A 23,188-nucleotide genomic window follows, 5' to 3' on the forward strand; every position below is an offset into this window, starting at 1 on the left:
CAGCTCAAAGTAAGCAATATTTAATATGATAAATCGTGTTTCTGTCGAAATATTTTAAACGCATATTTCGCCATTTTGTTTGGTATAGCTTCACTTGGCGAACCCTGTATTGAAAAGTAAGGATAATTTTAAAAATGTAAATCAGCGGTTGCATTAAGAACTAATTTGTCTTTCGATTCCTGTAAACCCTGTATTTTTTAGTCAAGTATATGATTAGCTATTAATTAAACTAGATCACTCTGAAAGATGGCGACCGACATTTTCAGGCTTGTTTTGCTACTATTTTCATTGTGTAACCACGGTTTTGTATGGCTAAATATGCACCTTTTCGAACAAACTGTATATGTATATTGTAAAATGATGTTACAGGAGTGTCATCGGAAGAATTCTGAGAAGGTTAGTGAAAAAATTAATATCTTTTGGCGATGTTGACTTTTATCGCTCACTTTGGCTAGAATCAATGCTGGGCTGCTATGTGCTATGTGCTATGCTAATATAACGATTTATTGTGTTTTCGCTGTAAGACACTTAGAAAATCTGAAATATTGTCTGTATTCACAGGATCTGTGTCTTTCGATTAGTGTATGCTGTGTATTTTTACGAAATGTTTGATGATTAGTAGTTAGGTAAACACGTTGCTCATTGTAATTATTCTAGTCCATTTGTGACGGTGGGTGCAATTGTAAACTATGCCATCTACCTGAAATATGCACTTTTTTCTAACAAAACCTATCCCATACCATAAATATGTTATCAGACTGTCATCTAATGAGTTTTTTTGTTGGTTAGGGGCTATAAATATCTTAGTTTAGCCGAATTGGTGATGGCTACTGGTGTTGGTGGACAAATAAAAGATGGTGGATTATGCTAATGTGTTTTTAGGTAATAGATGTACATCTTTACATATTGTGTCTTCCCTGTAAAACATTTTAAAAATCGGAAATGGTGGCTTTATTCACAAGATCTGTATCTTTCATCTGGTGTCTTGGACTTGTGATTTAATGATATTTAGATGCTACTATCTACTTGTGAAGCTATGCTAGCTATGCTAAACAGTGTGTGGGGGGTGGGGGGTGCTCCCGGATCCGGGTTTCTGAGGCAGTAGAGGTTATTTAAATTAAAAAATAAAAAAAATAAACTGAAAAGTAGTGCATGCATATGTATTCACCTGTAAGAGGTGCATACTGGCGGCAGAGAAGCCAGGCGCAGGAGAGCAAAAACTGTGTTACAACAGCGCAGTTTAATAATAAAAATCACCGTAAACAAAACAATCAAATACAATGGGTACAAAACCCGTCGCACACCAGACATAACGTGCACAAGCACTTACAATAAACAATTCCGGTCAAGGACATGGGGGGAACAGAGGGTTAAATACACAGCATGTAATGATGGAATTGAAACCAGGTGTGTGGGAAGACAAGACAAAACAAATGGAAAATGAAAAGTGGATCAATGAGGGATAGAAACCGGTGACGCCGACCGCCGAACGCCGCCCGAACAAGGAGAGGAACCAACTTCGGCTGACGCCGACACCGGCCTCGGGGACGACCCGGAGGGCGAGGCGCAGGGCGATCCGGACGAAGACGGTGGAACTCCTGCAGCATTGAAGGGTCCAACACGTCCTCGACTGGAACCCAGCACCTTTCCTCCGGACCGTACCCCTCCCATTCCACGAGATACTGAAGGCCCCTCGCCCGACACCTCAAATCCAATATGGAGCGAACGGAGTACGCCGGGGCCCCATCGATGTCCAGAGGGGGCGGAGGAACATCCCAAACCTCAGACTCCTGGAGCGGGCCAGCCACCACCGGCCTGAGGAGAGACACATGGAACGAGGGGTTAATACGGTAATTGGGGGGAAGGTGTAACCTATAACAAACCTCGTTCACTCACCTCAGGACTGTAAATGGCCCCACAAACTGCGGACCCAGCTTCCGGAGGGGCAGGTTTCGGGGCAAGAGCCAGACCCGGTCCTCCGGTGCGAACACCGGGGCCCCACTGTGATGACGGTCTGCGTTCTCTTTTAGGCGCAGCATGGCCCGCTGAAGATGAACACGGACAGCTTTCCATGTCTCCTCTGCGTGCCTGAACCAGTCGTCCACCGCAGGAGCCTCGGTCTGACTCTGATGCCAAGGCGCCAGAACCGGCTGGCACCCAGTACGCACTGGAAGGGAGAGAGGTTAGTGGAGGGTGAAACCCCGAAGTAAGGCTGATCGAGACCCCCAGACATTCCATGAATGCCTTCCAGACCCTAGACGTGAACTGGGGACCTCGATCAGACACTATATCCTCTGCCACCCCGTAATGCCAAAAGACGTGCGTAAACAAGGCCTCCGCAAACTGTAGGGCCGTAGGGAGACTGGGCAGAGGGAGGAGACGACAGGACTTACAGAACCGATCCACAACGATCAGGATCGCGGTGTTACCCTGTGAGGGGGGAGATTGGTAAGAAAATCCACCGACAGGTGCGACCAAGGCCATTGTGGAATGGGTAATGGGTGTAGCATCCCTCTGGGCAGGTGCCTAGGAACCGTGCACTAAGCGCACACCGAGCAGGAGGAAACATAAACCCTCACGTCCTTAGCCAAAGTAGGCCACCAGTACCTCCCACTCAAACAGCGCACTGTCCGACCGATCCCAGGATGACCAGAGGAGGGTGACGTGTGGGTCCAATAGATTAACCGGTCATGAACAACAGACGGGACGTACAGACGTCCAGCGAGACATTGGACGGGAGCGGGCTCTACACGTAACGCCTGCTCAATGTCCGCGTCCAGCTCCCACACTACCGGCGCCACCAGACAGTAGGCGGGGAGTATGGGTGTGGGATCCATGGGCCGCTCCTCTGTGTCATACAGCCGGGACAATGCGTCTGCCTTCACGTTGTGGCAGCCTGGTCTGTATGAAAGGGTGAACACAAAACGGGTGAAAAACATGGCCCACCTTGCCTGGCGAGGGTTCAGTCTCCTCGCTGCCTGGATGTACTCCAGATTGTGGTGGTCAGTCCAGATGAGAAAAGGGTGTTTAGCCCCCTCAAGCCAATGTCTCCACGCCTTCAGAGCCTTGACGACAGCCAACAGCTTCTTCGAGAAGAAGGCACAGGGGCGGAGCTTCGGTGGCGTACCCGAGCGCTGAGAGAGCAAAGCTCCTATCCCAGCCTCGGACGCATCCACCTCCACTATGAATGCCAAAGAGGGATCCGGATGGGCCAGCACGGGAGCCGAGGTAAGCAGAGCCCTCAGGTGACCAAAAGCCCTGTCCACCTCAGCCGACCACTGCAAACGTACCAGGCCCCCCTTCATCAGTGAGGTAATGGGAGCCACTACCTGACCAAAACCCCGGATAAACCTCCGGTAGTAGTTGGCAAACCCTAAGAACCGCTGCACCTCCTTTATCGTGGTGGGAGTCGGCCAATTACGCACGGCTGAAATGCGGTCACTTTCCATCTCCACCCCTGAGGTTGAAATGTGGTACCCTAGGAAGGAGACGGACTGCTGGAAGATCAGGCATTTCTCAGCCTTGACGTACAGGTCATGCTCCAACAGGCGTCCAAGCACCCTGCGCACCAGGGACACATGCTTGGCGCATGTAGCGGAGCATATCAGAATGTCATCAATATACACCACTACACCCTGCCCCTGCAGGTCCCTGAAAATCATGTCTACAAAGGCTTGAAAGACTGTTGGCGCATTCATCAACCCGTACGGCATGATGAGATACTCATAGTACCCTGAGGTGGTACTGAAAGCCGTCTTCCACTCGTCTCCCTCCCAGATACGCACCAGGTTGTAAGTGCTCCTGAGATCTAGTTTGGTGAAGAAGCGCGCCCCGTGCATTGACTCAATCGCTGTGGCTATGAGCGGTAGCAGGTAACTATATCTCACAGTGATCTGGTTCAGACATCGATAGTCAATACACGGGCGCAGACCTCCCTCCTTCTTCACAAAAAATAAACTCGGAGGCGGGTGAAGTGGAGAACCGAATGTACCCCTGACGCAGGGATTCGGAGACATATGTTTCCATAGACGCCGTTTCCGCTTGTGAGAGGGGATACATTTGACTCCTGGGTAGTGCAGTGTCTACCAGGAGATCTATCACACAATCGCCAATTCGATGGGGTGGTAATTGAGTCGCTTTCTTTTTTGAGAAGGCGAGAGCCAAATCGGCATATTCAGGGGGAGTGCGCACGGTGGAGACCTGGTCTGGACTTTCCACCGTAGTAGCACCAACAGAAACCTCTAAACACCTCCCTGAGCACTCTCGCGACCACCCTGTGAGAGCCCTCTGTTGCCAAGAAACAGTGGGGTTAACTTCTTGAGAATAGGGTGCAGAGTTTTCACTTAGGGAAAAATAGCGTGCGCAATTTCAACTTCGTGCTACTCATCCCCAGAATATAAGATATGCATATAATTAGTGGATTTGGATAGAAAACACTCTGAAGTTTCTAAAACTGTTTGAATCATATCTGTAAGTATAACAGAACTTATATAGCAGTCAAAACCCTGAGGACTAACTTTTTTATTGTTAAGTTCCTCTATGTTCAATGGATTGTTTTGGGCAAACCAGAATTCTAATCAGTAAATGCGCAGTTTCTACTGCTTCCACTGGATGTCGCCATTGTATGGAAAATGGTTAAGGTTTTTTCTTTGTGAGGTGAAAAAGATATTGACCCGGAAGTGGAGGGACGTCGTTTGTTTATGTTTGAGATTTGGGCAAGAAATGAAATGTTCCGTGAGTTTGTTGATATCCTGTATTGAAAACAGATTGACCTGTCTTCAATTTGATCGATTATTAACGTTTACAAATACCTTAAGCTGTATTACAAAAGTACTTTGAAATGTTTTGGCAAAGTTTAGAGGTAATTTTTTTTAGATATTGTGTCATGATTTTGTTCAAATTGAACGCTGTTTTTCCTGGTACAACGGCGCCAAATAAATGGACAATTTGGATATATATGGATGGAATTAATCGAACAAAAGGACCATTTGTGATGTTTATGGGACATATTGGAGTGCCAACAAAAGAATCTCGTCAAAGGTAATGCATGTTTTATATTTTATATTAGCGTTTTGAGTAGCGCTAGCATGTAGCATGTAGCGCTAGCAATAGGCTACACTCTCTTGTTTACATTGGGCTATCATCAGATAATAGCATCTTATGCTTTCGCCGAAAAGCCTTTTTGAAATCTGACATGTTGGCTGGATTCACAACGAGTGTAGCTTTAATTTGATATCTTATATGTGTGATTTAATCAAGTTTAATTTTATATAATTTTTTTGAATTTGGCGCTCTACATTTTGACATGCCTGTTGGGACGCAAGCGTCCCATCTATCCCAGAGAGGTTAAATACACAACATGTAATGATGGAATTGAAACCAGGTGTGTGGGAAGACAAGACAAAACAAATAGAAAATGAAAAGGGGATCAATGATGGCTAGAAGACCGGCGACGCCGACCGCCGACCGCCGCCCAAACAAGGAGAGGAATCAACTTTGGTGGAAGTTGTGACATCACCCTCTTTGCTATAAAGCCCCTAAATAAGATCTGGTGCAACCAATTACCTTCAGAAGTCACATAATTATTTAAATAAAGTCCACCTGTGTGCAATCTTAGTGTCACATGATCCAAGTACAGTGGGGCAAAAAAGTATTTAGTCAGCCACCAATTGTGCAAGTTCTCCCACTTAACCTGTTGGGGATGGGGGCGCTGTTTAGACTATTTATGCTAATTTGGGTAATTTTTGAAACGGCTTCCCACAAAATCCTTGATCGTACAATATGCATATTATTATTATTATTGGATAGAAAACAGTCTATAGTTTCTATAGGAGTTGAAATTTTGTCTCTAAGTGGAACAGAGCCCATTCTACAGCAATTTCCCTGACATGGATTCAGATTTCAGAAATGTTGGCCACTGTTCTGAAGTCAGTTAAAACGGCACTGATATGGCTATGACTATACGGACACTTCTTACGTCTTCCCCTGGATGCCTTTACGTGATGACGATTCCAATGGGGTCGATTGCGCGTTCACAGGCCCTATAAATCAAAAAACCCTGTAGCTAGCAAGTCTTTCCTTGGTGCGTAACGCGCGTGCTGGACACCGACCCGCTCCTGTTCCAAGCGTTAGTTTAGCCTGTTATATTTCTCCGGTCATCTTTTCACTCGTTATAGGAGTTAAAAACATCATAAGGTAGTTAATTTAAAGCGTTTTATAGCAATTTATATCCGTTTAGTGCGATTTTGGGACATTTATTTTTGCAACGATGTGAATAGTTGGGCACGCTTTTCAGTTCATCCCGATCGCAGTAGGCATTTCCACATGGCAAGAGGACAGCTTTCCACCAAAAGACGATTCCTCCCAAGAAAGGATCCTTTGCCCAAGATACTGATGGAAGAACAGCTCAAGGTAGGACATTTTTATTATGATAAATCGTGTTTCTGTCGAAACATTTTAGTGGCTTAGGACGCCATGTTTTTTGACGTAGCTTCGCTTGGCGCAAACTGTATTGAAAAGTAAGGATAAATTAAAAAATGTAATAACGCAATTGTATTAAGAATTAAATTGTCTATCAATCCCTGTCCACCCTATATTTTTTAGTCACGTTTATGAGTATTTATGTATAAGAGTAGATCACTGTCTAAGTGGCGCAAGGAAATTTTCTGACCAACTGAGCTACATTTCACATTGTCTAACCATGATTTTGGTGGCTAAATATAAACATTTTCGATCAAACTGTATATGCATGTTGTAATGTGATGTTACAGGAGTGTCATCGGAAGAATTCTGAGAAGGTTAGTGAAAAAATTAATATCTTTTGGCGATGTTGACTTTTATCGCTCACTTTGGCTAGAATCAATGCTGGGCTGCTAATTGCTATGTGCTAAGCTAATATAACGATTTATTGTGTTTTCGCTGTAAGACACTTAGAAAATCTGAAATATTGTCTGTATTCACAGGATCTGTGTCTTTCGATTCGTGTATGCTGTGTATTTTTACGAAATGTTTGATGATTAGTAAGTAGGTAAACACGTTGCTCTAAGTAGTTTTTCTATTCCATTTGTGACGGTGGGTGCAATTGTAACCTATGCCATCTACCTGAAATATGCACTTTTTTCTAACAAAACCTATCCCATACCATAAATATGTTATCAGACTGTCATCTAATGAGTTTTTTTGTTGGTTAGGGGCTATAAATATCTTAGTTTAGCCGAATTGGTGATGGCTACTGGTGTTGGTGGACAAATAAAAGATGGTGGATTATGCTAATGTGTTTTTAGGTAATAGATGTACATCTTTACATATTGTGTCTTCCCTGTAAAACATTTTAAAAATCGGAAATGTTGACTGGATTCACAAGATCTGTGTCTTTCATTAGCTGTATTGGACTTTAATGTGTGAAAGTTAAATATTTAAAAAATATATATTTTTTGAATTTCGCGGCACTGGTTTTTCAGTGGGGGGGGGGGGGGGGGGGTGTGCCGCTAGCGCCACGCTGATCCTAGACAGGTTAAAAAGATGAGAGAGGCCTGTAATTTTCATCATATGTACACTTCAACTATGACAGACAAAATGAGAAAAAAAAATCCAGAAAATCACATTGTAGGATTTTTTATGAATTTATTTGCAAATTATGGTGGAGAATAAATATTTGGTCACCTACAAACAAGCAAGATTTCTGGCTCTCACAGACCTGTAACTTCTTCTTTAATGCAATCGCCGTGTTAGATTTTAAAAAATAACTTTACCATAACAAACAGCTTACTTTATAGTGAGACAGCACCCGCGAAAAGGAAGGAAAATACTAAACATTTTCCACAGAAATACGAAATAACATCATAAATGATTTTTACTTTTGCTGAGCTTCCATCAGAATCTTGTACAAGGAGTCCTTTGTCCAGAATAAATCGTTGTTTGGTTTAAGAATGTCCTCTTCTCCTGTCGAATTAGCAATCTTAGCTAGCCAAGTGGCACGAAGATGTCCATCTTCACCTAATGCAGAGAACGTAAAACTCCAAAACTCCCGATAAACGTTGAATAATCTGATAAAACTATATTGAAAAAACATACTTTACGATGATATTATCACATGTATCAAATAAAATCAAAGCCGGAGATAATAGCCGTCTATACCGAACGCTTTTCAGAAGCCAATGCTGATGTCCTTCCCGCGCCTTCGAAGACAATGAAATAGTGGTCACGTCATTCCAAGAGCTCTTGTTCGACCTCAGATCAAGCTAGACACCCCATTCCACCTCCCACTGCCCGTTGACATCTAGTGGAAGGCGTATGAAGTGCATGTATATCCATAGATTTCAAGCAAACGAATAGGAAGGCCCTGGAACAGAGCCTCGATTTCAGATTTTTCACTTCCTATCAGGAAGTTTGCTGCAAAATGAGTTCTGTTTTACTCACAGATATAATTCAAACGGTTTTAGAAACTTGAGAGTGGTTAATATCCAATAGTAATAATAATATGCATATTGTACGATCTAGAATAGAGTACGAGGCAGTTTAATTTGGGCACGATTTTTTACAAAGTGAAAACAGCGCCCCCATATTAACAAGCAGTTAACCTGTTGGGGATGGGGGCGCTGTTTAGACTACTTATGCTAATTTGGCTAATTTTTTAAACGGCTTCCCACAAAATCCTTGATCGTACAATATGCATATTATTATTATTATTGGATAGAAAACAGTCTATAGTTTCTATAGGAGTTGAAATTTTGTCTCTAAGTGGAACAGAGCCCATTCTACAGCAATTTCCCTGACATGGAGTCAGATTTGAGAAATGTTGGCCACTGTTCTGAAGTCATTTAAAAGGGCACTGTCGTTGCTATGACTATACGGACACTTCTTACGTCTTCCCCTGGATGCCTTTACGTGATGACGATTCCAACGGGGTCGATTGCGCGTTCACAGGCCCTACAAATGAAAAAACCCTGAAGCTAGTCATTCTTTGGGAGCTGCGTCATGAGCCAAGAGGACACCGGCGCGCACTTGTTCCAAGCGTTAGTTTAGCCTGTTATATTTCTCCGGTCATCTTTTCACTCGTTATAGGAGTTAAAAACATCATAAGGTAGTTAATTTAAAGCGTTTTATAGCAATTTATATCCGTTTAGTGCGATTTTGGGACATTTATTTTTGCAACGATGTGAAAAGTTGGGCACGCTTTTCAGTTCATCCCGAACGCAGTTGACATTTCCACATGGCAAGAGGACAGCTTTCCACCAAAAGACGATTTCTCCCAAGAAAGGATCCTTTGCCCAAGATACTGATGGAAGAACAGCTCAAGGTAGGACATTTTTATTATGATAAATCGTGTTTCTGTCGAAACATTTTAGTGGCTTAGGACGCCATGTTTTTTGACGTAGCTTCGCTTGGCGCAAACTGTATTGAAAAGTAAGGATAAATTAAAAAATGTAATAACGCAATTGTATTAAGAATTAAATTGTCTATCAATCCCTGTCCACCCTGTATTTTTTAGTCACGTTTATGAGTATTTATGTATAAGAGTAGATCACTGTCTAAGTGGCGCAAGGACATTTTCTGACCAACTGAGCTACATTTCACATTGTCTAACCATGATTTTGGGGGCTAAATATAAACATTTTCGATCAAACTGTATATGCATGTTGTAATGTGATGTTACAGGAGTGTCATCGGAAGAATTCTGAGAAGGTTAGTGAAAAAATTAATATCTTTTGGCGATGTTGACTTTTATCGCTCACTTTGGCTAGAATCAATGCTGGGCTGCTAATTGCTATGTGCTAAGCTAATATAACGATTTATTGTGTTTTCGCTGTAAGACACTTAGAAAATCTGAAATATTGTCTGTATTCACAGGATCTGTGTCTTTCGATTCGTGTATGCTGTGTATTTTTACGAAATGTTTGATGATTAGTAGTTAGGTAAACACGTTGCTCATTGTAATTATTCTAGTCCATTTGTGATGGTGGGTGCAATTGTAAACTATGAAGTCTACCTGAAATATGCACTTTTTTCTAACAAAACCTATCCCATACCATAAATATGTTATCAGACTGTCATCTAATGAGTTTTTTTGTTGGTTAGGGGCTATAAATATCTTAGTTTAGCCGAATTGGTGATGGCTACTGGTGTTGGTGGACAAATAAAAGATGGTGGATTATGCTAATGTGTTTTTAGGTAATAGATGTACATCTTTACATATTGTGTCTTCCCTGTAAAACATTTTAAAAATCGGAAATGTTGACTGGATTCACAAGATCTGTGTCTTTCATTAGCTGTATTGGACTTTAATGTGTGAAAGTTAAATATTTTAAAAAAATATTTCTTTTGAATTTCGCGGCACTGGTTTTTCAGTGGGGGGGGGGGGGGGGGGGGGTGCCGCTAGCGCCACGCTGATCCTAGACAGGTTAAGAGGCTCCTCTGTCCTCCACTCGTTACCTGTATTAATGGCACCTGTTTGAACTTGTTATCAGTCTAAAAGACACCTGTCCATAACCTCAAACAGTCACACTCCAAACTCCACTATGGCCAAGACCAAAGAGCTGTCAAAGGACACCAGAAACAAAATTGTAGACCTGCACCAGGCTGGGAAGACTGAATCTGCAATAGGTAAGCAGCTTGGTTTGAAGAAATCAACTGTGGGAGCAATTATTAGGAAATGGAAGACATACAAGACCACTGATAATCTCCCTCGATCTGGGGCTCCACGCAAGATCTCACCCCGTGGGGTCAAAATGATCACAAGAACGGTGAGCAAAAATCCCAGAACCACACGCGGGGACCTAGTGAATGACCTGCAGAGAGCTGGGACCAAAGTAACAAAGCCTACCATCAGAACACACTACGCCGCCAGGGACTCAAATCCTGCAGTGCCAGACGTGTCCCCCTGCTTAAGCCAGTACATGTCCAGGCCCGTCTGAAGTTTTCTAGAGAGCATTTGGATGATCCAGAAGAAGATTGGGAGAATGTCATATGGTCAGATGAAACCAAAATAGAACTTTTTGGTACAAACTCAACTCGTCGTGTTTGGAGGACAAAGAATGCTGAGTTGCATCCAAAGAACACCATACCTACTGTGAAGCATGGGGGTGGAAACATCATGCTTTGGGGCTGTTTTTCTGCAAAGAGACCAGGACGACAGATCCGTGTAAAGGAAAGAATGAATGGGGCCATGTATCGTGAGATTTTGAGTGAAAATATCCTTCCATCAGCAAGGGCATTGAAGATGAAACGTGGCTGGGTCTTTCAGCATGACAATGATCCCAAACACACCGTCCGGGCAACGAAGGAGTGGCTTTGTAAGAAGCATGTCAAGGTCCTGGAGTGGCCTAGCCAGTCTCCAGATCTCAACCCCATAGAAAATCTTTGGAGGGAGTTGAAAGTCCGTATTGCCCAGCAACAGCCCCAAAACATCACTACTCTCTAGGAGATCTGCATGGAGGAATGGGCCAAAATACCAGCAACAGTGTGTGAAAACCTTGTGAAGACTTACAGAAAACGTTTGAGTTTTGCCTTGAAGAATGGGCAAAAATCCCAGTGGCTAGATGTGCCAAGGTTATAGAGACATACCCCAAGAGACTTGCAGCTGTAATGGCTGCAAAAGGTGTCTCTATAAAATATTGATTCTGGGGGGTGAATAGTTATGCATGCTTAAGTTTGAATATTTTTTGTCTTATTTCTTGTTTGTTTCCAAATAAACATATTTTGCATCTTTAAAGTGGTATGCATGTTGTGTAAATCAAATGATACAAACCCCCCAAAAACTATTTTAATTCCAAGTTGTAGGAAAGCAAAATAGGAAAAATGCCAAGGGGGTGAATACTTTCGCAAGCCACTGTAGCTATATCAATGCCCTTTTGTCATCTTAATACCATATAGAATGGATAAAGCCCAGATACTTAGTCCAAATGGGCATTTTCCAATAATTTCTCATATTAAATTATATTGTCATGTACGCAGTTATGTGTCAAATCAATCACACTGCTTTATTTGGACATATATCAAAGCCCTCTAAATAGAAGGCTTTGGCCTTAACAGAGAAGATCATGTGACATCAATGTTATTTTTATGTTTTCTGCCAATTACAGAAGCGCTCAAGGATTGTGTCATAGAAGATAAAAGGGCCAAATCTGCACCCCCACACACATTGGAATACTGTATGTGAAGTATAGAGGACCCAGATTCTTGTAACTGTGAGTCCTCATGTGTCATTGATAGACACTCACACACGTTGAGCAACAGAACAAGAGGGGTCAGCATTTCTTTCTCCTTTATTTAACTAGGCAAGTCAGTTAAGAACAAATTCTTATTTTCAGTGACGGACTAGGAACAGCGGGTTAACCGCCTTGTTCAGGGGCAGAACAACAGATTTTTTTACCTTGTTAGCTCAGGGATTCAAACTTGCAACCTTTCGGTTACTAGTCCAACGCTCTAAGCACTAGGCTACCTGCTACCTGCCGCATCACATTGATGTGATTAACTCCCTATCGCTGAGCGTGTGCTCAAGAATTAACAGCTTTGCAGTGAGATTCGCCACACACCCCACACCCCTGTCCCCTGCGTTCTAAATATTAGTCTAATCGCAAATACATAGTGTAGCTTCAGGGAGAGAGGGAGGGGTTAGAGAGAGACAGAGATAAGCCAAGAGGATAAGCTAACATAAATGAATAACCTTGATGGAGATCTGCCTGTTTAACATCATTTCACTGGGAAAGTACCCTGACTGTAAAATCATACTCTTCATCTTGATTATTTTCAACAATGGGAAATAACATTGTTCTATTTACTACCTAACCTCTGTTTATTTTGATGTCTGTCGCCATCCAAATAAACCAGCCAGAGGACCAACACTGTGTATGTGTTTCAAAATCCAATGACGTATATACTAGGCCTAGGATATAAGGGTACAAACACACACACACACACACACACACACACATACAGAGATGTAAAATAGCTCATCAGAGGCATTTGCACCCATAAGCCTTTTCCGGAGTTCCAGGAAGAGGGGAGGAGAGGAGAGGGAATGTTAACTGTGATGGTAACCAACGGTAACCAACCACGGGGGACTTGGCATTCTGCCGGGCTCACCTCAGAACAGCTGGCTGTTAAACGGCCAGGCACAGAGACATGCATACTTAAAGGAAGGAATTAAAACAAGCGCTCTAATGACCATGTTGGAGTTTAGCTTCCTCCGTCCATGTACGTCTGATAGATAGACACACACATGTGCAGAAATGGATTCAAAATGGAAAATCAACCCTGATTGCTGAGTGTGTAAATGTGCATACATGTGTGTGTAACTGTGTGTGTGTGTGTGTGTGGGGGGGGGGGGGGGGGGGGGGGGTAGAGAAAGAGCAAGAGTGAGGACGAGGTCAAGAGAGAATGATTATCTGAAAGTTAATGACCGCAATGATTAGAGGGCCACTACCTTTGTCAATTTCCACATTGAAATTACTATTTCTTCACCATAAAACAACATCTACTCCAGCTTTTCCTGCATTGTGTAGCTCAATTTAGTTCTTCCTGGAATATGGACGTGAACTGGGGCAAGGCAGCCTAATTAAGTAATTGACCAATCCGGCAATTCCGTTTACCATAGGGAACAAGAGCTTTTACACAGGAAATAGTTATCTATTTTGAGAATATGGATTTTTTTGAAATATCATTAGTATTTGTAAGCTTCCAATAGGTAAAGACAAAATAAAGAAAGAAGGAAACTATGTTGAACAGTTGTCTGAATAGTTGGTTTTCTCTATGAACATTCACTGTTGTTCTGGTTTTGTATTAATTTAGGCCTATACATATGGTATGTGAAAAATTCTATTAATGATGTTTTTGTGCTTTTGATAATGCCTTCTAAATGGTCCTTGAGTGGATAAATAAAGTTGTACTGTATCGATAATATCATCTACATTTTGTTTCTCATCATAATTGTTTCTTCTTTGTGATTGGCTGGAGGATTGGCTAGGGAATACATAGCAATTCCTTTGCATAGTTCTCTACATTTCACACTAATGTCCATATGTTTCCATTTAGGCCACATTTCTGTCTCTGATAAAAGAGAGAGTTGATGTAATTACATTGATGTAATTGCATTATGCCATGGATAAATTACTGATTAAAAGAACAACTATCTTTTCTACCCCAACAAAAATAAATATATATTTCATTAGGAAATAATTTGCTGCAGTTACAATAACATTTTCTGAAAAAGTACTTTAAAGAATGTCTCTCTGTCTATTCAACTGAACGAGCCTACAGGTGTGATGTAAGTAACAGAATGTACCCACAGTGTGAGTGCTGCCTATGTAACTACAGTACCATCAGCTCATTTAAAGCAGGACCAACCAATGCATACTTCCTTCTATAAGTTATTGTCCTCATTTCTAAGACAAGCATAGCTATTAATAGAGAACATGGATTAACACTAATGCTATTTAGTCTTTATCAAACAGAGAAGTCTTAAAGCAAGAACCATTCAGGTGGAAATGACCTTAAATGTCAATTAACAAATTATCATTAGGTTTGATATTCAAATTACCATTGCTTTTTACCATTCAAATTATCATTGGTCTTAGAGTTGAAAAAATAATGATATGTATATATATATATATATATATATGTAATAGTCTGACATCTCTCCCTTTAGACCATTACGGTGTGATTTTTGAGGTATTATATTCATGAGGGGTTTCAGTAATTGGATTAAATTGGTTCCAGAATGTAGCAATTTATATTATAATATCCCATTACTTCTAATACTGTTCTTAATTAATTAGCCTTTTTTTTCTCCTGATGTGTGTAAGTTGGCTCATGAGGAGACCAGTTTGAGTTTCTATAGTGTCTCCACTAAGTGCTGGTGTCACACAGACACTCCTGGACACAGAAGCAAAAACCATACCCACTCTCACAAACACACACTTTCACAAACCTTACCGGTTTATTACACACTGGTAATAGCCTGCTTATAAAGCTAGGTTATGGATGGGGAAAGCTTAAAGCACACATATAGATTTCTATTCTGTTCCATCTTATCACACACTGTAGCCAAGAGCACGGAGACAGGTTGGGGGTGTCATGGGAGGTGTGTGTCCGCGTGTGTGTGTGTGCGTGTGCATGTGTGTGTCATGGAAGTTAGTGGGAAGAAGGAGCTAGTGTGTTGGTCGAATGAGACCCCCAACTGAGCAAAGTTCAATAGCATCATCATCATCATCATCATCATCATCATCATCATCATCACTACCTGTCACTCTTCCATCTCCTGGGTATGATTTGCTTTTAATATGTGAAAGTAATTATCCTTTGTCCATAACAATTACCACAAGTTCATCACAATTTCCATATGCAAAAATGTCTACTGTTATGTGACGCCTGCAGACTAAAAGTCAATGCTGTGTGTGGGTGGTGTAGGAGAGTGTGTGTGCTAGTTTGCACCTCTATATAACATTCACAGTGAATGCGGACATTTGTGTGTGTGTGTGTGTGTGTGTGTGTGTGTGTGTGTGTGTGTGTGTGTGTGTGTGTGTGTGTGTGTGTGTGTGTGTGTGTGCGTGTGCGCGCGTGCGCGCGCGCGCGTGCGTGCGTTCAGGTGCGTGCGTGCGAATTTTTAGCATGTAGAAAAAACTGAAAGATCAAAGAGCAAGAAAGGTAATATTCTCCTACCAAGATTATTGGAAGTAAATAAAGTTGCTAAATATATAAATAAAATGCATCATGTGCCAATGTGTATAATTACTTTGTTTTCAAATGTGACGCTCATGAATAATTACCTATAGCCATCTAACAAGCTGCCACCTCAAACATAATCTCAATATTTAATAAAGCAGCACAATGACGGCAGTGCTGTTCTTAGAAGAATGCTGGGATGACACCAGAACAAAGGCTGTATGTCTCTTTCATACCTGGTGACTGGCTGTGTAATGACACATGGCAGAAGGTAAGGTGTTTACTCAAAGTTTTGCTTCAACTTTGCAAACAGAAAACGTCTATTTTTAGTCAGTCAATTGAAGAAGCCAATTGGAATTCCAATTTAGAAATGTAAAAGTCCTGCTTGAGAATAAATGGCAAGTTGCAATTGAAAAAAAATCTAGTTTCGGCAAATCTCTTGTGACTGAATTAAAATGGAATTCACCTCGACCGTGAACACCAGATGCCATTCCTGAACACCAGATGTAGCATAACACTAGCCTAGGTTAGCATAGCTTAGCATAGATGCTCCCTCCCAAAGCTACTTTCCCACCACGAGGGGGACTCTTCCCCATAGTTGAGAGACAGATCTTTGGGTACTTTGGATTCTTCGATATCCATGTGAAAAGTGGCATCTGATAGACTGGACAGAGGAGCGTCCATATTAGCCACAACGAGAGGTGGGAGGAGGCTAATTTGGATGCTGACCCTGAGAGCTCTACACTCTATACGCTGATGTGTGTATATTTAATGATGGAGCAAACGTTCTGCTTCCACCTCACTCTGCAGCAACAATACACTTGTGTGTTAAAGTGACTGTCAACCTCCACTATCCTATCCCTATGGTCAGCTTGTGCGAGTGTGTGTTGTAACAATATGCCACGTGCAAAGCTACATGCACAGCTTCACGTGTTAGTCGCCATAGGCAATTGAACAAGCTTATCCTGATGCACACAAACAAACAATCATCATGCACTGTACATTTGTATTTTTCAAACCTTCTACTTCACAGCCACAGCCCTTCTAAACAAAGCAGTCTAGCTATTGCTGGCTAACATCTTCATTTCACAGAACATGTCTCTCCGCTAGCCAGTTAGCAGTGGTCTGAGACAAAGTTAAATATTCTCGGAGAGTCGTCATGTCTCACCTTGAGTAATGTGGTGCTATTCTTGGGGCTTGTGCAATCGCTCGTCCACCAGATGGAGTGGTGTAAGGTTTTCACACCGGAGTAGCCTAGCCGCTTACAGGAACATGACACGGCGAGCTGAAAACTTGGCCGCCGGCAAAGAGACGATGAGGTGGAGGCAGGGGGGACATGGGGGCTAACGATGAACAGAGTCCATGAATACTTCACCTCCACTGTATCACTTTATTCCTCTCTCTCTCTCTCTCTCTCTCTCTCTCTCTCTCTCTCTCTCTCTCTCTCTCTCTCTCCTAACCTGTTCATCACCTCTGTCGCTTGCCATATGGGACGGAGCCAATGATAGTAAACAGTGCCATATCCATCGGCAATGGGTCGTTATCGAATGAGTTTGTTTTCTTTTCGCCGGGGTCACCATAGCAGCTGGAGCCTGCGCTAATTTCTATAGGTACAATTAGACATCTGCCCAGTGAAATATATTTATTTGAACGGTGCTCCCAGCTATAAAGGAGAGAGATTCGATTTTGTGAGTAAAAGATAAACAAAAATTACAAGTAAAAGGACAAACACAGTTCCACTTGCCTTGTCAAAGTGATGGAGAGTGAGGAATGGGGATGAGACAGCCTAGAGGGAGGAAGTCAGAGACCTGCCAGTGTAGCACCAGGACAACAACCTCCCCCTCAATGTCAGCAAGGTTCTGATCATCTCCTTCGACTAACAGGGGTGGGTGCACACCCTCATCCACATCGATAGGCAGAGGGTAAGAGCTTCAAGTGGTGCGGATGGCCCAGTGCATCACTGAGGGTGTCTAAGAAAGGACCAAAACATTGACAAAGACTGGTCTTCATACTGTCACCCGGCAGACGGTACCGGTGCATCAAGGCTCAGACCAACTCCTTAACAGCTTCTTTCCCCTGGCCATAAGACTGTTAAATGGCTCACAACTACTGCTCACTCTCACACCTACTGTAGGCTGCTGCTAAAGTTATTATTGATTTGATTTATTACTACCACTACGCTGCTGTTCATTGATTATTGATTGCCATCATCATTAGTATCTATTTCATCCCGCAACTAGTCACAATTCATTCTGCTACTGGTCACTATTACTCCTATTTACATGTACAGTACCAGTAAAAAAATTGGACTCACCCACTCATTCAAGGGTTTTCCTTTATTTTTACTATTTTCTACATTGTAGAATAATAGTGAAGACAACAAAACTATGAAACAACACATATGGAATCATGTAGTAACCAAAAAAGTAAAAAGTAACCAAAAAAACAAATCTAAATTAACGTTATATTTGAGATTCTTCGAAGTAGCCACCCTGTGACTTGATGACAGCTTCGCACACTGTTGGCATTCTCTCAACTAGCTTCATGAGGTAGTAAACAATATAAAAACTAAACAATATAAAAACACAACATACACAATAATTTAGGTAGACATCAAGTGCTATGATGAAACTGGCTCTCATGAGGACCGCCACAGGAAAGGAAGACCCAGAGTTACCTTTGCTGCAGAGGAGAAGTTCAAGAGTTACCTACCTCAGAAATTGCAGCCCAAATAAATGCTTCACAGAGGTCAAGTAACAGACACATCTCAACATCAACTGTTCAGAGGAGACTGCTTGGGCCAAGAAACATGAGCAATGGACATAAGACCGGTACAAATCTGTCCTTTGGTCTGATGAGTCCAAACCACCGTTTCTTTGTGAGACGCAGAATAGGTGAACAGATGGTCAGATGAATAGGTGAACAGTGAACATGTTTATTACTAAACTGTTAGGTAGACCTCGCAAGTTAAGCATTTCAGTGAACTTGAACTGTGTGTGTAACAATAGTGTATTGTGGTGTTTGAATAGAATAGCTGCATGGCATGGCAATGCATTATAGTACGGATTTGAATTGTTGTTGGGTGTACTGCGCTCAGGGCTAACTTTAAAAAATCCAATAACCACCTTGTCTAGCTCTCTTGATCCTTACCTCGTATTACCTGACAATCATCATTCTAAGGATTCTGGAGTAACATGGTTTAGGGGTGATTTGTCACTTTTGAGGTTTGTTTTTCTTTTCTCCTCAGAACCATATTCAATCAGAAATGTCAAAGTGTGATTCATCTGCAGATATAGGACTCCAGCGTTGTCATTGCCTGTGTGTTAGTACACAGCTGTGATTTACACGTGTTGGAAATGTGTCTCAGCTTGACACGCTCGTACATAGACAGAAACACAATGTAAAGGCGATGAGGAAAGAGCCCAAGATGCTTAGCGAGAGAAACACACCCCTCCTCGCGCCAGCCTCACACAGTTTCAACTTCTGCTGCTCAACGGTATGGTAATAAAAAATATGACTTATTCCATCTTCAGATAACTTAACCCCCCCCCCCCCATTCACATTCATCATGTTCATTTGATATTCAGAAATAAATGTACCAGAAAAATAATAATGTGCCTCCTGTACGAGAAATTTACATGGGATTTGCGTTTCAAATGGACAACTCTTTTGTAATGTTTTTTCCCCCACAATTGTGAAGAAAATGGAACTGTTCAAATGAACTATCAGTGAGCAGTGATGAATAGTAGTATCTTTCGATCTTCTCTGTCACACGTCACTCTATGAAGACAATTTGGTCATCAACAACTGTCTCTATTCACAAGACTGTTCTATTCTATAACGTCTGTTATATTTTTTTACATTGCGCTATAATACTATTTACGACACATATCCATTACTCTCACAACTGAATTATCCAAGAGGCACAAAAAATCCAACATACAGTACATAGAACATATTTCTAATACTTGGATGAAAAGTAGCTTGGATATTATATGAACATACAGTTGAAGTCGGAAGTTTACATACACCTTAGCCAAATATATTTAACCTCAGTTTTTCACAATTCCTGACATTTAATCCTAGTAAAAATTCCCTCTCTTAGGTCAGTTAGGATCAACACTATATTTTAAGAATGTGAAATGTCAGAATGTCAGAATAGTAGAGAGAATGATTTATTTCAGATTTTATTTCTTTCATCACATTCCATGTGGGTCAGAAGTTTACATACACTCAATTAGAATTTGGTAGCATTGCCTTTAAATTACTTAACTTGGGACAAACATTTCGGGTAGCCTCCCACAAGCTTAGTCAGTTTTGTAGGCCTGCTTGCTCGCACACGCTTTTTCAGTTCTGCCAACAAATTTTCTATAGGATTGAGGTCAGGGCTTTGTGTTGGCCACTCCAATACCTTGACTTTCTTGTCCTTAAGCCATTTTGCCACAACTTCTATGCTTGGGGTCATTGTCCATTTGGAAGACCCATTTGCGACCAAGCTAAAACTTCCTGACTAATGTCTTGAGATGTTGCTTCAATATATCCACATAATTTTCCATCCTCATGATGCCATCTATTTTGTGAAGTGCACCAGTCCCTCCTGTAGCAAAGTATCTTTTGCCTGAGCAATACTATTCAATATCATAGCAATAAATCCACCTCCCCCAGTAAATCGCCTTCTTCTATATGTATAAAAGTACAGAGTGGTAGCTTGATGATCAGATTCAATCTGGAGGCTATCATGTAAATAGCAGGCCATCTTGGGAAGGTGATATGCAAAACAGCCCTCTCCTCTGTGTCAGGAACCGTGGAACAACGACATTAATGGAATCCTAAAAGAGGGAATTACTGCCCTTATCTGGCACAACGTTCTGAGGAGAGACAGTACAGGCCCAAGGGGAATCTCAATATAAAGCCATTCGGCTGGTTAAAAACATGCTTAGCTCTGCCTACCAAAGTGAAGCGTAATTTCCTTTGATTTTCAGGGATGTATTACCACATAAGTATGTATAAATAAATAAATAAATATATATATTACCCTACTGGGCAGAACAACATGTGTGTATAAATGTGCATGTAGGTGAGTGCACACGCACTTTAAATGTATTTGAAGTTGAATATTTGCACACAAAAATGCATGAAAATATCCAACTTCAAATACGTTTAAACTGTCTGCTATTTTTGTAGTTTTATGGCAGCAAAAACCTGATCATTTGAACTCAGTTACATTCATTCAACAGGGATTTGATGTTAGTTAGCCTTGGCCCACTTAATAGCACATTGAAATAAACAATGATGAAGCTAATGATAATTAGCTCACAGAACAAGCAAGAGAATGCAATGTAAGATGATACAAAAAAGAAAACACCTCATTAAAATGACGTAGGACTAGAAATCATATCTTACAAATCCTGCTGGATCCTAGCATAGGAACCACAATATCATAGACATGTCACAAATACCCTCGAAACACAAATTCCCACACTAACCTATAATACTGCTCTTGGAAAGGCGAGGTTTTTCATATTCCGTGATCCGTTGCTTTGTATCCACTGCCTGTCTGTGTATGAAAGCAAACACAATAATATTACTTGTAGCTTCAATAACATACATGCCTCGTCAGGTCAACCTAGGTGAGAGGCAAAGCAATAGAAGCTAGTCTGCAATATGCACTCTGCAGTTTGCATTGTGTGGTAAGGCAATAAGGAATCATCCCCTCACACAAGTACAAACACACACAAACACACCCTGCACATGTACGCATGCATGATGCACGGACACAAACACACACTCATACACACAAACCTGACAGGTGAAAGCAAGCCCCAGTCACAGATATATACTTTAAAATGTCATGTAATAGTTTAGTTTAAATAGAAGTATGAAAACCAATGCCCCCCCCCTTTATTCGTTGAGATCCGGTGCTCGACATTCCTCCAGTTCCCCTTGCCGAATTTGAATAATACATGACCTGCCCTCTCTGTGACATCACCGTAGCAAGGCACTCTGACAAGGTATGAATCTTCTCCTACATACACTCCAGACACTCAGCTGCTCACAATCTATACTGTCAACAATTTATCAACGGGGCCGAGCTAGCGAGTACTGATGCCAGGCTTGGAGGAGTAGACCATGGGTGTGGGTGCGTGTCTGTGTGTGGTGTGTGTGTAAGATAGTGTGTGTGTGCATGTGTGCGTGTGTGTGTGTGTGTGTGTGTGTGTGTGTGTGTGTGTGTGTGTGTGTGTGTGTGTGTGTGTGTGTGTGTGTGTGTGTGTGTGTGTGTGTACATATGAGTGTGTGTGTGTGTGTGCATGAGTGTGTGTGATCTAGTCCGAGCATCTGGCTTCTCACTGCTCCCCGACATTAGCGCAGACAGGAGAATCAGTGGACTATTGAATGCAATTACAGCGCACGGACAGACAATAAAGATTGATAGCGCTTTCGCCTTTTATCACACACCAAACATACCGGGGGTTAGGGCTCAGAGCCTTGAGCTGCCTGCATTCTAATAATGATTGAAAATATGCCACGGGAGTGTGTAAGAATACATATGAAAAAAAATAAAGGAATAAAACGAAGAGGAGGGAGGACGGTTATTTCATATGCACACATGCATCGTGCACACATAGGCTGGGCGTATTGTATAGTATAATGATGTTGTGAAGGTTTAGAGGGGAACGAGAGAGAGAGGCCCTGGCATAGCCACTGCCTGTCTGGTGTTAATGATGAATGTTTACACTACATCGATCACGTTTTTTCAATCTGAATGATTAAGAGTGGTGGGAGTCGCCATGCATATTTAAACAAGGCGCAAGATAATAAATGGTTGAGTCAACATAGTTCAGTCAACAACCACCCAGCAAATACACTGACCTACTGGAGCCCAAGTTCACTGACAAAAACTAAGACACAAGCTCTGGTATATGGAGAGAGAACATTTAAAGAAAATACACATAGAGAGATGAGAATAGAAAAGTATTTAGGTGAACAAAAAATGTCCAACAGAAAGATTTTCACAAGGTGACAATGCCATATAACGTAGCAGATATGCATGCAGTACAGTACCGCAGCACTGTCAGATGACACAAAAGTGACAGAAAAAGAGGAGAGGAGGAGATGAGAGGAGAGAATGAGTGACAGAGTGATTGTTCTATTACGTGGCTGACTGGTCACAGCCCTATATCACATTGACGTACATGGAACACTTTCTCAGGAGCGTGTTGCATGATGACTGTTGCGTTCCCATTAAAGTTATGTTATTTGAATCCGGTTTTCCAGAGGCCAGTTTTGTCATATCACTAGGTCAACTTGTAAACCTGTTCTTCTGTGATGGCATGACATTTATCCTTATTAAATGACAAAAATGTAATATTGGGAACAATTAATGATACAGAAAAAAAATTCAGTAACACTAAATGTGCTATGGTTCGGCCTGTGCTTTCCTCACTGCATGAGGGAGACGGATGGTGTGTGTGCGACACAAAGGGGTGGATATTTGCATGCACACCACGGTGGCACACACAGTCACACT

General features: G+C 41.8%; 1 protein-coding gene across 6 annotated transcripts in view; it reads right to left on the bottom strand.

Moving 5' to 3' along the window:
• Window positions 1-1,155: 1,155 nt before the first annotated feature.
• Window positions 1,156-23,188, bottom strand: part of LOC129850110 (uncharacterized) — a 102,334-nt gene continuing 80,301 nt past the window's right edge. For all 6 annotated transcript variants that reach the window (XM_055916897.1, XM_055916821.1, XM_055916735.1 and 3 more), the window contains 2 exons: window positions 1,897-2,167; window positions 1,156-1,815 (listed from right to left, as the gene is read on the bottom strand). In XM_055916897.1, the coding sequence (XP_055772872.1) occupies window positions 1,371-1,815; window positions 1,897-2,167 (716 nt within the window). In that variant the 3' untranslated portion in view covers window positions 1,156-1,370. The remainder of the gene's footprint in view (window positions 1,816-1,896; window positions 2,168-23,188) is intronic.

The sequence above is a fragment of the Salvelinus fontinalis genome, chromosome 1 (genome assembly GCF_029448725.1).
Source record: "Salvelinus fontinalis isolate EN_2023a chromosome 1, ASM2944872v1, whole genome shotgun sequence".
Taxonomy (NCBI): domain Eukaryota; kingdom Metazoa; phylum Chordata; class Actinopteri; order Salmoniformes; family Salmonidae; genus Salvelinus; species Salvelinus fontinalis.